The 15,554-nt window shown below is 37.0% G+C and overlaps 1 protein-coding gene across 10 annotated transcripts in view; it reads right to left on the reverse strand.

Moving 5' to 3' along the window:
* The window catches only part of USP47 (ubiquitin specific peptidase 47), a 58,255-nt gene extending 43,559 nt beyond the window's left edge, over positions 1–14,696 (reverse strand). For 3 of the 10 annotated variants that reach the window (XM_087878720.1, XM_034417092.3, XM_034417094.3), the window contains exons 1-3: positions 14,216–14,592; positions 5,994–6,053; positions 889–1,092 (exon numbers count right to left, since the gene is read on the reverse strand). In XM_087878720.1, coding sequence (XP_087734846.1) covers positions 889–1,092; positions 5,994–6,053; positions 14,216–14,254 — 303 coding nt within the window. In that variant the 5' untranslated portion in view covers positions 14,255–14,592. Of the gene's footprint in view, positions 1–888; positions 1,093–4,849; positions 4,952–5,993; positions 6,054–13,870; positions 14,195–14,215 lie in introns of those variants that run through there. The other 7 variants (XM_087878723.1, XM_034417093.3, XM_087878733.1 and 4 more) reach the window with 6 other exon arrangements.
* Positions 14,697–15,554: the final 858 nt, after the last annotated feature.

Below are 15,554 nucleotides of genomic sequence, written 5' to 3' on the forward strand. Positions count from 1 at the left end.
TTATTACAATATATGCTTGCCTACCATTTAATTTACAATTATTATTTAATAAATCTCCTAATGACCTAAATAGTAACACACTGGAACTTAAATACTAAAAATAACGTTCACAGGTATTAAAAGTGCAGTATATCTAAGACCTTTAATGAGAAGGTAAAAGAATAAAACTACAGGTCAGAGGATTTAATTCATTGCTTTCTAATTATTTTATATTTTAAATATGAACATTGATTTGATCTTATTAAAAACAGAAAGATAAAAATAAATGAATAAATAAATAAATAAACCATCCCATTCTCATCAGTTCATAAAAGATGTTGCAGGCTTTATACCATAGACTGACTGACTCAGAGTATGCAACAGATGAATTTAAGACGATAATTGGCAGAAACATATTAAAAGATAGATGCTTTCAGTAGAAATTACCAACTATTTTTTAATGTCTTGATTAAAAAAAAAAATCTAACAAACAGCACTGTTTGTTCCTTCACCCAAAACTACTACAGGATTATTAAATTTTACTTGTTTTTATACCCACATTAATACAAGGCATTATGCTTTTAAGATAATCAGAAAAAATTTAGTTAGCTGTTGTCATCTTCAGAAAACAGTAAGTCAGAAAATAAAAATAAATTAAAGAAATAATTGAAAATAAATAAATATTTTATCTGTTATGTTATGTGTTACATATTATTTTATGAAAAATTGCATTAAAATATTTTTCCACATTACACCAGAGAAAATTTTGTCTTGAACAAAAAAAGGATTATTAAGGGAAAACAAGTGCTAATATGAAAAATACCATGAAAATGAACAGAAAAAATTGTACATCAGCCATTTAAAAGTATTCTATTAAAATGCCTAAAACTAGTAGATATTTGCTTTTACCGTATTAGCAACATTGACTCCATTTCCCCAAATTAAATCAAATGTTCCATTAACATAGCCCACTTTGGAGGCTATATCTTCAAATAGTTTTTTTACTGTGGTGGAAGCTGGCAAATTCAATGTGATGCGCTCATTCACTGTTTTAGCATTGGTAGTATCTTGTATTATACAAAGCACTCTAAGTTCATCAGCAGCATTTTCAATCTGAAATGAAAGGAACAAATAGATTACAAAGGTATGTTCTATTTTAGAAAGTCATTTCTCTTAACTATGCAATTTCAGTTTACAGATGGAACACTGTAATTTAAGAAATTTAAACAAAATAATATGAACAATTTTCAAAAATAGAAGAACATCAACAGGTTCCCTTGAATACAACTATTTGGTCCTAGTTGACCTTGTTAAAACTGTATCATCCAGGCTCTACAGCTTTAATCAGAATATCTGTTAATCAATTTTATACTATCAATTCCTATAAAACCTAAATTATTATTTGATTATATTCAAAGACAATTAGGAAATATTGACTGGAACAGTATACAGCTGCTTAAATGCTTATTAAATGTAGACACTATTTCATAGAATCTGCATAGCTTATACTATAAAAACATATCTAGATACAAATGAAAATGTAGATGAATTTTTTAATGCAACTTTTTCCGCACACAGAATTAGTATAGGGGAAGCGTATACAAATATATTAAGAAGACACAAGCCAGAAATCAATGCTGAACAAAGTACAGAGTCATGCCTGCTGGCACGAAGATCCAAGCATAAACTGAGTTCATGACTATGACATGTGCAAATGTAGCACAGACATTCTATATTAAAACACCATGCTGGATTAAGCTTCTAATTCAAAGAAAGATATTGCATAAGTTCCAAAACCATAGTAGTTGTGACAGTGGAAAATATTTTGTAATTGCTATGTCCATGTTCTAAAAAACTGTTTTGTTGCTTTGTTAAACCAATTAATTATTTAAATTAATTGCTTTAACAATGCAAAGTTTTTAAATTTTTTGTTAGATTTAGATTAGCAACTGCATTTATGTCTTATAACAGTTTTAAAAATACAACCATTCTGACTTATTTTTTAGCGTAACCACATTCTGAAATAGTGTAAACAAACAAGGTAGTCGTATTTATTTAATTTATATGCTGCTCATGTTGTTGTCTAAGTAACTCTAAGTGATATCAAAACTTACCAGCATCACAAATCTTTTAACATAAAGCAGGCCTGCAGTTTAAACCAACCAAACACAACCAGACTTGCTATCTAATTACAGTCCATTAATAGGCTTATTTTTATTATTATCTGAAAATTCTATAGGCCAATAGAATTTCTGGTTCTGCAGCCTATCTAGAACTGACAGTATTATGGACTGTGGGTCAAAACTTTACAAGCCTTACTTTACCTCTTAATATTTTGTTAGTCCAAAAACTGCTTGAGATGGCTTGGATATCCCAAGACTCATAGGCTCTAGAGATAAAATCAACACATTTTTTTTCTCCTTACTTCTAAACCTTTAATTTTGTGAATATTTCTTGTAGCTATTATTAATTATTCCACAACCAAGAGAAAAGGAAAAAAATAATGAAAGACAGTTCTGATTGGTATCCCTTGTTCAATATATTTTATACAAATTCAAGGAAGTAATGCTATTGATGATTAATAGATTAGGTCCATATTTTTTTTTAAATATGGCCAAATTTACAAAAATGATTAGAAATGACATCTTGATCTAAATTAACCAATTTACCAATTACTGAGTCTATTTTCAATTAGTTGAATAAAAATTTAAAATCTTTAAAAGAGAAGTAAAAATTTGTTGCAAAATTTTATAGGGGTCAGGAATTACAATAATTATTGTTTCCAATTTAGGAAGTGAAAAACCTTTCATCAAGTGATTAATATACTCTATATATTAATAATATTGTACTAACAATGTATTAGAGCTTTATCTAAGATGTCTTCACTCCATCTATCTCCCAGTGAGTGGGGACATGAAGCTTGCCCTTTCTGCTGACTGTATTAGGCAAGCATATCCCATATGGATAAATGTCTGAAAAATACCCAGGATTCAAATCATATAAAGTTTTATAGATAATATCCAATATGTTGAATTGTACCTGCCAACAAAGTGGCAGCTATAAAGTTGCTACAATAATATAATCTGATTGTAATAGGTCTCACCTTCAAGCAGGCAGATGCATTTTGTACCACATGAAGTTTTTAAGATGTCTTCAAAGGCAGTTCATGTAGAAGGAATTGCAAAAATGCAACCAATAGATAACAAGAGCCTAAATGAACATACCTAATTCATCTCATTCCAAGATTAGTGCAGCTCTTGGCTACAACTTCCACCTGCCACTGTAGCAGGAGCTACAAGATGAGAAGAAGGGGAGGAGAAACTTTAGGCTGCAATGGAAACTGATTTCCCTCCCCCTGCAGAAGCTGATTTGCAATATGGGTGAACTGTGCTGGGATGAGAAAACATCTCAGTCAACTGCCATTCCATCTCACTGGAATGAGGTTTTTCCATATCTAGTCCTTGAAGCCTCTAAACCACCCAGTCAACATTTTTACCCAGGGAGACATAGGAGATAACCTACATTTTGATACCTTGCATATGCCAACGGATGACCTCTTCCATAAGCTTCATACAGAGGTCAATATAAGGAAGGGGGTGGAACTAGGAATCCATCATAATGAAATGGCCAATGATTTCATCTCTCATTCCATCTTACCTCCTGCAAAACTGCTCAGTGTCCAAGGTGTATAACTCTGCAGAAAAACATTTCTAATCCCTAACTAATGCTGACAACTCAGGAGACTACCAATTTTCCACCCATTCTCATATTCTAAATCTTAAATGGATCTAAGTACTTTGCATCTATGTCATTCTGAAGAAAGAAGATCACTTTAATATCTTTTCTAAAAAAGAAAGATCAGGCAGAAGTTATTTAAGATGACTGGATGGAGTGGGAGCCTCTTAAGAAAGGAGTACACCACTGCCTCTTTGAAGAATGTTCCATTTGAGAGATATTCACCCTCTCTTGAATCCATCTTTTTATGTCTTCTCTGGTTGAGCTAGCATGGGCAAGTATCCAATTCACTCTAGATAGGGTATCCCACTGAGAACCCTATCCATTTCATCAAAACCCAGGTTGTTTTGAATAAAGCTGCTGGGCAGTATCCTGCAATAAGGATTGAGTAATAACAATGTTCTTTTGCCCTAACCACCATTTGTAGGTACAAATCTGGATTTATTTCATGTTCATTTGCATTTGTTTTTTTCTCTCTGGCAGCATCATTCTAGGAATTTATTTTGTTGTTTCATATCTAGGAACCACTCATCTGATCAAGGAGAAACCCAAGATCAATCAATGCAGAGGCCATTTGGAGGCAATGTTATTCAGAGGTTGACTAGATACATAATCAAGCTGTTCACTAAATCACTGGGAAATTCCCTAAGCCTTCTAGGAAATTCCAAAGAATTTATAAGGAGAACCACTTTAAAAGTGCCTACTTGCTTGCAGAGATGAATGGTGCTTACAATAAAAATGCTATTTGTCAATAACTGAAAACAGCATGAAAAATTAATTATTAAAAATCAGAACAGAAAACTAGAAAGTGAGAAACCAAAAGGCAAGACATCATATTTTTAGATCCTACAGAACTAAGCAAGTGTACTTCTAAGTCAAATAATATATATTCACATTTAGGCTGGGCTTAGAAACAAAAAAAATTAATTGAGACGTAACATTTCTATGCCCTTCCTAAAAAAAAAGTAACACATTAACTAGAAAAAAGCAATTTTTGCCTGAAATTGCATGTTGCTTTATAATGATCAAGTAAGAGGATACAAGGTTCTCTCTGAGAGTCTATTAATGCTATTCATGTAATTAGATGATTATCAAAATGGTCAGTTTGCATGCAAACGAAGATATTGATACATACAGAGACTTGCTTCACTTTGAAAAAAAAATGGTACTCCCTCCTAGATCACTTTCTATTTTGTTCTTTCTGCTTAGGAAAGGACGCATTGCAACTAGGATGAAACTGAATTACACAAAAAACAAGAGGGAATTAAAAATTAAAACATGTATTTATTAAAAATTGATCATACGGGTTACCTTTTAGAATGGGCAATTTCTGGATTATGTTCATTGTCATACTTTGTTTTTTTCTAATTTGAAATACTATGCTATGACACATTAATGCTATTAACTCTTCAGTAACAGCATCTCATTTGGTCTTTGTTTAGCGATTGTTCAGTTATGATAGTGATGAAAAAGTAACTTTACAACCATTCCTCACATTTACAACCTCTATAAAGAAAGAAAAGTTGAAATGAGATCATAAGCACAGTCGCAATTTCATTTAGCTTAACGAAAGAGTTGCTACCTCCAATTGTGATTGTTAAATGAGGACTATCTATAAAATATTCCAACCATTAAAAAAAAAATAGCACAGAAGAAATTGAAAAAGCTGATAAGTAAGAGAACGGCTATTTTACTTTTAAATATATATATAATGTCTATTCTATTGGTAGAAAAGTCCCACATCCAACAGAAAGAGCAGAAGTATTTGTGTACTGAAATATTAGTATGAGCAGTGTAACTTTGAAACTTTGAAAAGTTGAAATAAAACACACAAGGTACTTTCATCAACTATTTCATACTTCACATTTGTCAGTTAACTAAAATACAACTTAATATAAAAAACAAAGCAAGCTGTTTTGACTAGAATTCCAAAAACGGTATTAGAGCAGTACCTTTGCTAAATTAATTGAAAAAGGTGCACAATTTTTAAATTATCCAGAATACCTTTCGTTAGTATCGGTTTTGAAACTATAAGTTTCAAAGTTGAAGTCATGCAAATTATCATTTATTAGAATTTTCAAAACCATGCTTTTGATTTTTGTAGATATTAAAATGAAGTCTTAGTTTCATATAAGATACCAAATCATCCTCCACTCTTAGAAATATATTAAAAATTAGTACTCTAATGCATTTGCAAATCATTTTATTTACTCGTGCACAGTGCTAATTTCATGCTATCAAAACTGAGCTGTTTTAAACATTCACTTCAACTAAACTACCTGTGAAAATTTCTTCTTCATTTCATCAAATATATTCTGTCTGCATCTCCAAAGCATCTCCTAAGATATATAAACACAAAATAGTATGATTATGCTATCAAATATTTACTTAAAAATTCAGCTTTTAAAGAAGCTAACTTTTAGCCAATGTAAAATTCATTTTCTCACACAAATGAATATTTAATATGTATAAAAAAAGATTGGTTTAATTCTACAAAAAAGTACATGGGAGTATAACATGGGACTAAACGGCTAATGACAAAATTTACTAAAATCAATACACTAAAACGTATTTGTCTAAGTGAAGAAACTGGTATCCCATATGAAGTACTAAATTTCCTAAAATACTTATGTATTTTTTGTGTGTCTCCCCAAAATGGGTCAGGAAAATCCCAAAATGTACTATCAACCCTAGTATTCTATACATTTGAAAAAATTTGGATAGCTTTCTGAACAATACAGAAGCAGCCATTCATTTGTCACCACCATAATAACTGAATGATCACTAAACAAGTCAACTGCTTCAGTTTCTGAAATAACTTTAAGCTCCCTCTGGAACGCAACCAGGTCCACTAGCTGTCTGGAATGAACTAATACAATAACTCCAGCCTTCCTGTAGGGAGGGGTGGGCGACACCAGAGACTTGCAAATTCAGAACTGTGATTTGACTATGACAGAGGAGAAATCAGTATTTCCCTCAAATCCTCAACACCTTGCCACTATTCAGACATAAATAAAAGATCACATGTATGACCACTATTAAACATTGGCCATGGGTGACTTGCTACAGGCCCATGGCTGTCACAATGGCCATGAACTTCCAAGTCCACACCTACAGATGACAAGGTAATGCCTCTCAAGACCATAAATCTGAGGAACTTCACCACTAACCTGGAGTCAAGGAGTTCAGAAAGGAAGATTGCCACACAGCAAGGAAACTGGAAGAATAGCAATAATCCCAACTAAACCCTAGAACCCAACCTAATAAATAGGATCTCACACCCAGTAATCTATTGGATAGTGCCCCTGGATGTCTCTCAAGTATTTTGGATGAGCACTGCCACTGCACCACCCCTATCCTGGGGTCTCAGTTGATGCCACATCCCAAACCCAACAGGGCATATCTCAGAAAAGGGAAAATCTCATTTTGGTCCTATCCTGATTTCGGTGATACACACCAGGTCAGTGCCCTTGAAGCAAAAATAGCACTACTCAAGCCATGGTTTGATGACTGTGTTAATGCCAAAAAAGCTCTTGCTAACATTACAGGTTTATTTATCCAATATTATGTTGACAACTTCTCCTCCAGAAGAAAAGATACTACAAGCAACTTCTGGCATACAACAAAAAAGAAGCAATAAAAAATAACTTGACCCAATTCATTCAAGTAGTCAAATCCAATGGTCCATCCTCATTTTGGCATATCACATCAAGCTTCCAAAGAAATAGTCATTCTATGGTGGATTGTCACATCAGCCCTGCAGGTCCTGGAAGGCATATTTTCAGGAACTCTACATGGCATCTCTATTGGAAGTAGACATCCTAGTCAAACTAAGAACATTTGCCAACATGGGCACCAGTGACAATGACAGAGATCAAGAATCTTGTTGCTTAACTAAGACTACAAAAGGTCTTAGAAGATGATCTAATCATTTCAGAATCCATTAACTTGGGGTTCTACGTCCCATCCTGGCTTCACTTTTACCTGCATCAACAGCTATAGCTGAATCCCCAAAGATTGGGGACTTTTAATCATCTCTCTTTCTCCCTTTCTCCCTACCTACCATGTTTTCCCCAAAATAAGACGTATTATATTTTTTTGCCACCAAAAAAGGCACCATGTGCCATATTTTCGGGGTGGGGGTGGGGGTGTTATCCACTGACTCACCTCACTTGCACATGTCGCCCCCGGCTTCCTTTTCGCTGTCAGAGGCCTTCAGGAACTTCTTTGGCTGGCAAGGCCAGCAAGGCTTTCCTGAAGGCCTCTGCAGCAATAACAGAGCTCCGGATCAGTCCTGGAGAGGGCAGGGTCTTAATTAGGGCTTATTTTTGGGGAGGGCTTATATTGAGCACATGTGTAAAAATCAAGCTAGGACTTGCTTCCTGAATAGATCATATTTTGGGGGAAACTCTGTCTCTCCGTCCTTCCATCCCGTCCGTCTATATCTATCTATCTATCTATCTATCTATCTATCTATCTATCTATCTATCTATCTATCTATCTAAAAGGTGAAAGCATGATCCTGCTGATTATAAATGGATCAGCCTCCTCAACACAATCAGCATAAATCAGTGCTCACTTCGGCAGCACATATACTAAAATTGGAATGATTCAACACAATCAGCATAAATCTATGCAAGACACCTACAATGGAAATTCCAGGACTGGCTGGGACAGGAAAACATAGTTACAGAAGAGCGAGCCAGGTTTAAGGAAGGCCAATCCACCATTTATTACTGCCTAGTATTCGTACATCTGCTTGAAAAATATTCTCCTGCAATACATCTCTTTGTCCTGCCTTTACAAACTTTAAAGTAGCTTTTGATTTTGTATTCTGAGTTAAATATGGGAAATACTCGGGAAACCTTCAATGCCAGATGCTTATTATATCTAATACATATGCTATATAAAGGGATCTCATTGCAATTGGAACTGATCATCAAGCAAAGCTGCATATTGGTCCCACTCTTATTCAATTTTTAGATTAACTTAAATGTTTATATTAATGGTGGTGGCGCAATAATTATAATGCAGTTTTGCAGGCTAATTCTGCTGACTGCCAGAGTTCGATTCCCACTGGCTCAAGGTTGACTCGGCCTTCCATCCTTCTGAGGACAGTAAAATGAGGACCCAGATTGTTGAGGGTAGTATGCTGACTCTGTAAATTGCATAGAGAGCTGTAAAGCACTCTGAAGCAGTATGTAAGTCTAAGGCAGGGGTCTCCAACTTTGGTAACTTTAAGACTTGTGGACTTCAACTCCCAGAATTCCAGCTTTGCTAAGGGATATTGTTAAGTGCTATTAACTTCATGGTAGGCTATCTCCTCAACACAAACTTTCATTCCTGAAAACTGGAAGACCATCTCTGCTCTGCTCTATGCAGATGATGCTGTAATACATTTAATCTGTCATCCTTAAATTCCTCATGAAATATACCTGCGGCACTCATATTGTTCAAAGCCAAACCAACTGCATAACTTCTTTATGGCCTTTTCTCCAACTCTGCACTATTAGAGCTTGTTCAATCCAAATTTCTAAGACTGGCTCTTCAAGCCCAAAAAGGTGTCTATAATGCCTCTTAGAGACTAGAGATAGACCTCATGAAAGTGGAAGCTACTGTGTGGGCATACTCTTATCTGATAACCCAGGTGTTCTACTCAGCATGGGATGATTGGGATGTGATCGGGCCAAAGCTCTCATTAAACAGCCCGCAGTAGCCACAGAGCACCAATTTGATATAGACAAGTTCCCACCTTTATTGCCAGTGAATCCAACAGATACTTTGCCTCCCCTATAACATACTTAACTAAATTCGAAGTATTTAATCACTGGCATGATGTCATGTCCTCCCTTCAGCTGTCCTTGAAGATTCTGATACAGGAAGATTCCCTACCCACAGAGACAATGTTCCTGTGACTGGACACACAGAAACAACAAATCATGTGCTTCTCCAAGGTCTATTTTACAGACATTCATACTAGCCTCATCTCACCATTATTGCAAAAATGCATAAGGCACACAAGACAATTCTACACTTCCCTGGTGCTTTTAAATATGAACCCTGCTACAACAATATGATTGATACTAGTTATATCAAGGTTTCTCTCTTTTTTTTTTTTAATATATAGTGGTATTTCATCTGATACCTCAGAATTTGTTAAGCTTCAAAAAGAAATCAGTAATTTGTTTTCATTCATGTTGTAGAACAAGCATTCAAAGTTTAATACATGGACTCTGAACAAATGCTTAGGAATTAATTACATATGAATAATATAAATAAAAGCATTCTTGGTTTTTATGAAGTTTTTTACCATATTTCTTAAGCAATCATTAAATGGAGAATGTAAAGTATCATACTGCATGTTTTTCTTGTCATTATCATTACACAAATATGGAATAGTGTATTTTTCTATTTTCCTATATATAAAAATACTTTTAACACTAGGTTGCGTTCATAAACACACATACTTGAAAAATAAACTCTGCTGAATTTAAAAATGCTTTTTATAATTTGGCAATTAATTTATAATTCATAAATTCAGATGTTATTTCTCAATAAAGAAACATGAGATTAATTTCAAAGCAGGATTACCTCAAATTAAGAAAACCAGAAAGATAAAATTATGTAACACTATAAAGTATTTATTTCTTTATATTATTTATAGATATAAGTAACTGATTTCTTCAAAATATATGATTTGGGAAAATTATTTCCTGTTTTCTCCAGAATCCTTTTCACAAAAAGGGAAAGCATTTTAAATCCTCATGGCTCATGCTGTTTAAATTGATAGCCTAAATGCTATCTTTTATAACTAGAAGCACAATGATCACAGCCAGACTCTGCCATTAATCATTCCAGCCTAGGCTAGTTATCTATAATTACTGCCGAACACTCCCTTTGCTTCTTGGACACCAAGTAATGCTGAACTATTATTCTTTTCTCTCTCATTCAATGTGATCTATGTATATCTAGATAATCATTACATATTATTAGGATTTTAAACTTTATAGGCAGAGTTGTCCATTACTTTTAAAAATAAAACTGCCGCCAAAATAATGTCCTTGCTATCATTTAGTACAGCATTGCCCAAGTTGGACACTTTCCAGATGGGTGGACTTCAATTCTCTGAAGTCCCCAGCTAGCATGGTCACTCCTGAAAATTCTAGAAACTAAAGTGCATAGACCTGCAATGAATCAAAGTTGGAGAAGATTTATTTAATACTAATGTATTGAATTAAGGCTTAAGGTAGAAAAATGCTGATTAATGCTGGCTAGGGTTTAAGAAATACACCAAACCGCAACATCAAGATAAACAAGATATAACAATATTATGGTGGATAGGGTGGAATAACAGGAAAATACTGTTTACAGAAACAGCTACTTTATGTGTTTTTTATGAAGTTAATTACATTAATGCCATAAAACAGATATATTATACTGAATATGGTAATAAGTTTAGAATCAGGATTCCAGTTCAGCAATGAATTGTGATTATATGCTGTGTCACCACCTAAATATTAAAATCCCCACCCCAGTTTTCTCTGGTATCAAAATAATTAAACATGACACTATTTTTACAGTAAAATTCACTTGTTATATTAAGCTGCCATACATCTTGTAAGCTGCTTCAGTATCAAAACCTAACATAAGATTTCTGCATACCGTGCAAGGGTATTGACAGAGGTTCTGTACACTTAACATATACCTTCTTTTAAAGTGGTAACGTATTTAGTCTGATGTACCAGTGATATCTACTGCACAATTTTCTTTATTAACATATCTACCAATCTGAAATTTCCTTAGGAGAACCAGAATTTATGAATAACAAGATTTATCAAATTTCTACTCCACACATCTCACCTAAGTGACTCTGGGCAGTTTACAAATAAAAAAAGATTAAATCAGGATAAATCAGCTTTCCTGAGAATTACATTTGTCTATACTGTTTATTTTTCTATATGATAAAGTTGGAGAGGGAAAGTAAACTGAGTCACTTTGATGTAGTGGCTAAAATGCTGGCCTAGGAACTAGAGCCAAGATAGCGAACCTATGGCACGCTTATCCGAAGTGGCACACGGAGTCATGTCACCTGGCATGCACAGCGTTGTCCGTTCCTCTTCTGGGTTTCTGGCATGCATGCGACAATCAGCTGGCCTTTGTGCATGCAGCAGTGCCGGAAACCGGAAGAGCTGGGAGCTCTAGGCCTCCCTTTGGTATAGAAAGCCTTCTGGGTGACTTTGGATCAATCATTCTCTCTCAGTCCAACACACTTCGCAGGGTTATGTGTAGAAAATAGGAGGCAAGGAATTTAGGTATGTTTGTCGCTTTGAGATGATCTAATATACTGTATATCAAAAAGATAAAAATCTAATAATAAATGTTATTCACTAAGTCATGTCCAACTCTTTGCAATTCCATGGATCATAGCACACCAGGATCCCTTGTCCTCCACTGTTTTCCAGAGTTTACGCAAATTCATGTTGTCTCAATGACACTATATAACCATTTCATAATAATAATATTACATGTCAAATATAAGATGATAAAGTCTCAGAGCATAATGCGCCAGATTTAATTGTGGTTGGAAAGAAAAAAGTGTGGATAATACCAGATTATGTAGAATAAGGGAGAGAGAATTGGAGAAGATCACAAAGTATCAAGATCTGAAAATCAAAATTGAAAGATTATCGCATAAATTGGCAGTGGTGGTTACACAACTAAGTGCCATATAAAAATATCTTGGATAGCACTTAGAAAATCTGTGCTTTGAGAAAATTTCCATCATTCAATTACAAAAGGTCATACTGCTTGGAACTGCAAATATATTAGGCCAGTACATTATGACATCTTAGGTTCCTGGGAAGAATTCAAGGTGAATTTGAAGCCAACACTGGCTAAAGAACTGGCAGCTGTGATTTTACATTGTTGCGTATAATAACAAATATTACTTGTGTTCTCAAATGAACTTTCAAATCACAAGGGACAAGTATGAGAACCACTAAGCCTAATTTCAACCCTGTGATCTAAGCATACATTCTATAGGCCAACAGAAGAAATCACAGTATCTTTTACTGTGCATAGTGATTCTATGGCAGACAAATTGAATAGATAAAGATTCCTTCAAAAAATAAAATTTGACAGCTACAGTTCTATGTGGAACACTGCTACTTCTACTACTACACTTCTGTTGTTGTTGTCTATCAAATCTGATTCCCAGTGACTGCAGGAACAAGTCCATGCATTTTTTTTTCTAGCAACATTATCAGAAATGGCTTGCCAGTATCTTCTTCCTAGGGCTGAAAGAGATAGTCCAGCTCAAAGACATCTAGTTGGCCTCCATGCCTAAAGCAGGATGAAAACTCAAAGCTTCCCAGTCTCTCAACTTCTAATCCACCACCTTAACCACTACTAGACCAATCTGACTCCAATCCTATTACTGTACTACATCATCCAATGGCCCATAAAACTATCCCTGATAAAAATCAATAACCTTAGCACACAGTAACACTCACAAAAGTAAAGTGCAATTTATAAGTCAATTAAAATAGCTTAAAACTCATTTCAAGGACCCTGCCATAGTGGGGGAACGCTAGCAAGAAGAAAACTCATTTTAATAGACGTGGTAGCAATCGCAAGACTATAATCCTATTTTTTTAAAAAAAAAAAAAATACTAACACCATCCGCTCCAATTCACAAAACTCAGTTCTGAAAACTAACCGAAAAGACGCTCCTCTTTCCAACAACTTTTATCCACACCTGCAAAACACCTGCCTCCAAAGAGAGCGGACCTATATATATATATTTTTTTCGTACTTACGATGGTTAGTTCTTGACTTAACCATCATGCCCTTCCCACCCAAGGATGTTTTCTATCGCTTCGGGGGCCGAACGCAAAAACCATTCAGCAAAAGCCATTCTGCGCGTAACTGCTCTCCCTATCAAAGCTGCCCTTGAGGAGAAAAAATTGGGGGGGGGGAAATCTCCCAAAGGTCTGCTACCCCCCCACCCCCCAAATAGCCGGAATGACAACCCTTCAAATCTCTTCTCACCCCCAGGCTTCCCGCGACTGACAGCTCTTATCCATCCCCCCCCCACCCGCCGCCACCAAACCGGCCCTAAACCCTCCGGCCCGCCGCCGCCGCCTCTTGCCGAGACCTTGTTAAATCGTCCTTTCCCAGCGCCTCTGCCGTAGGGCCTCTCCAAGCGGCCGCTAGGCCTTTCCCCTTAAGACGCCGCTCGTTGGAATCTACCCCGCTTCTCTCTCTCCGCCCGACCTGCCGGCCTTCGCAGCGAGACCGCTTCAACCACGGCCAGCTCCCTTGCGGCGAGGGATTATTCTCCTCCGCCTTGGCGCTCCCTTTTACCCTAACCCCCACCGCGACAAGGAGGCCTTCGCCTCTTCGCCCTTCTCCCGCACAGGCAGAGGCGTCGCTTGGCCTCTCTTCCTTCGCCGCCCTCAGGCGTCCGGAAAGAAGAAGCGTGCGCGAAAGGAGCGCTCACCTCTTTAGGGACCAGCTGGTTGTCTTCGCTGGGCACCATGGCCAGTGGCGCAGCCAGCTTGGGGCCGGCGGGGGGGGGAGGAGGACTCGGAGGACTCGGGCGGGGAGTCGTCGTCAGCAAGAAGAGCCTCCGGAGGAAGAAGAGGAGGTGGTGGTGGTGGTGGTGGAGGGAGAAGGCGGCGAAGGGTGTCGCGGGAGACTCATCCTCATGTTCCTCTCTCCGCTTTTCTCTTCTCCTAACCGTCCTTTCCCTCCCTCCCCCCTATCGCCCGGCCCCCTACCCTTCCACTCAGCCAAGGCGCCCTCCCCCCTATCGCCGTCTGCGCCAATCAATGGCAAAATGGCCGACGACAAGTTTCTCGCGAGAAGTCGCCCGAGTCGTTTCTCACGGTTCCTCCGGTTCTGCCTCCCCCGCCCTCCCTCGCCGAGGCTCCGAAGCGTTCCGACTTCTCCCGAAGTCCAACCGAGTTGCGCTGCCGTGTGGGTGGTGGGGAGGCGCGCTCTCTGGAGGGAAAACAACAACAACAACACGGGCGAGTCGGCCTCGTTTGCTATTTATTAAATAAATGCGATGACATCTATCTATCCCTCTCTCAGGCGAACAAGCGCACTGGGTTTTTTTTGGTGGTGGGGGTGGATTTACTCCCCGTCCCTTTTGACGCTCGCGTTAGGATACCTACCAAAGCTTCCATGTTGCACTGCACTCCCAAGGAAAGCGCTATGCATGTCTTCTTCAATGTGTTGCTCGGGATTAGTTTGCACTAACAATTATTAGAGAGTTAAAATTATGTGTACGTACAGACACACACATTTTTCAAGTGCAAGTAATGGGAGAACCTTTCCGCTTTATTTAGCATTGGCTGTTTAAATGATATTATTACATGTTAACTTTTCTTACAGTAAAGGCTGGTCCTTTTAAAAACATAACTGAGATAATGTTGTGGTTGCCGTACAGAAAATGGTTTGCAAGCTGTAGCAGACCTGTGTTTGTTTAATCGCACATCATAATCTCACCTTTAGTTCTGACCTGCCAAAAAGATAAAGGAATCTGCTCCCAGGCATCCTGTGGGTACTTGCTGCCGCCTTCTTTTTTTTTTTTTTTATAAACTGGGTTGTCCCAAAGGTGCTTTTTCAAGAGGCAACTTGATTTTCTTCTTTTTCTTTGAAGATGTTTTGCTTCTCATCCAAGAAGCTTCTTCAGCTCTGACATTAGCGCTGAAGAAGCTTCTTGGATGAGAAGGGAAACATCTTCAAAGAATAACAAGAAAGTCCAGTTGCCTCATGAAAAAGCACCTTTGGGACAACCATAGTCTGGATGACTAAGAATCTCCATGGACATA

The sequence above is a fragment of the Pantherophis guttatus genome, chromosome 1 (genome assembly GCF_059756535.1).
Source record: "Pantherophis guttatus breed Tessera chromosome 1, ASM5975653v1, whole genome shotgun sequence".
Taxonomy (NCBI): Eukaryota; Metazoa; Chordata; class Lepidosauria; order Squamata; family Colubridae; genus Pantherophis; species Pantherophis guttatus.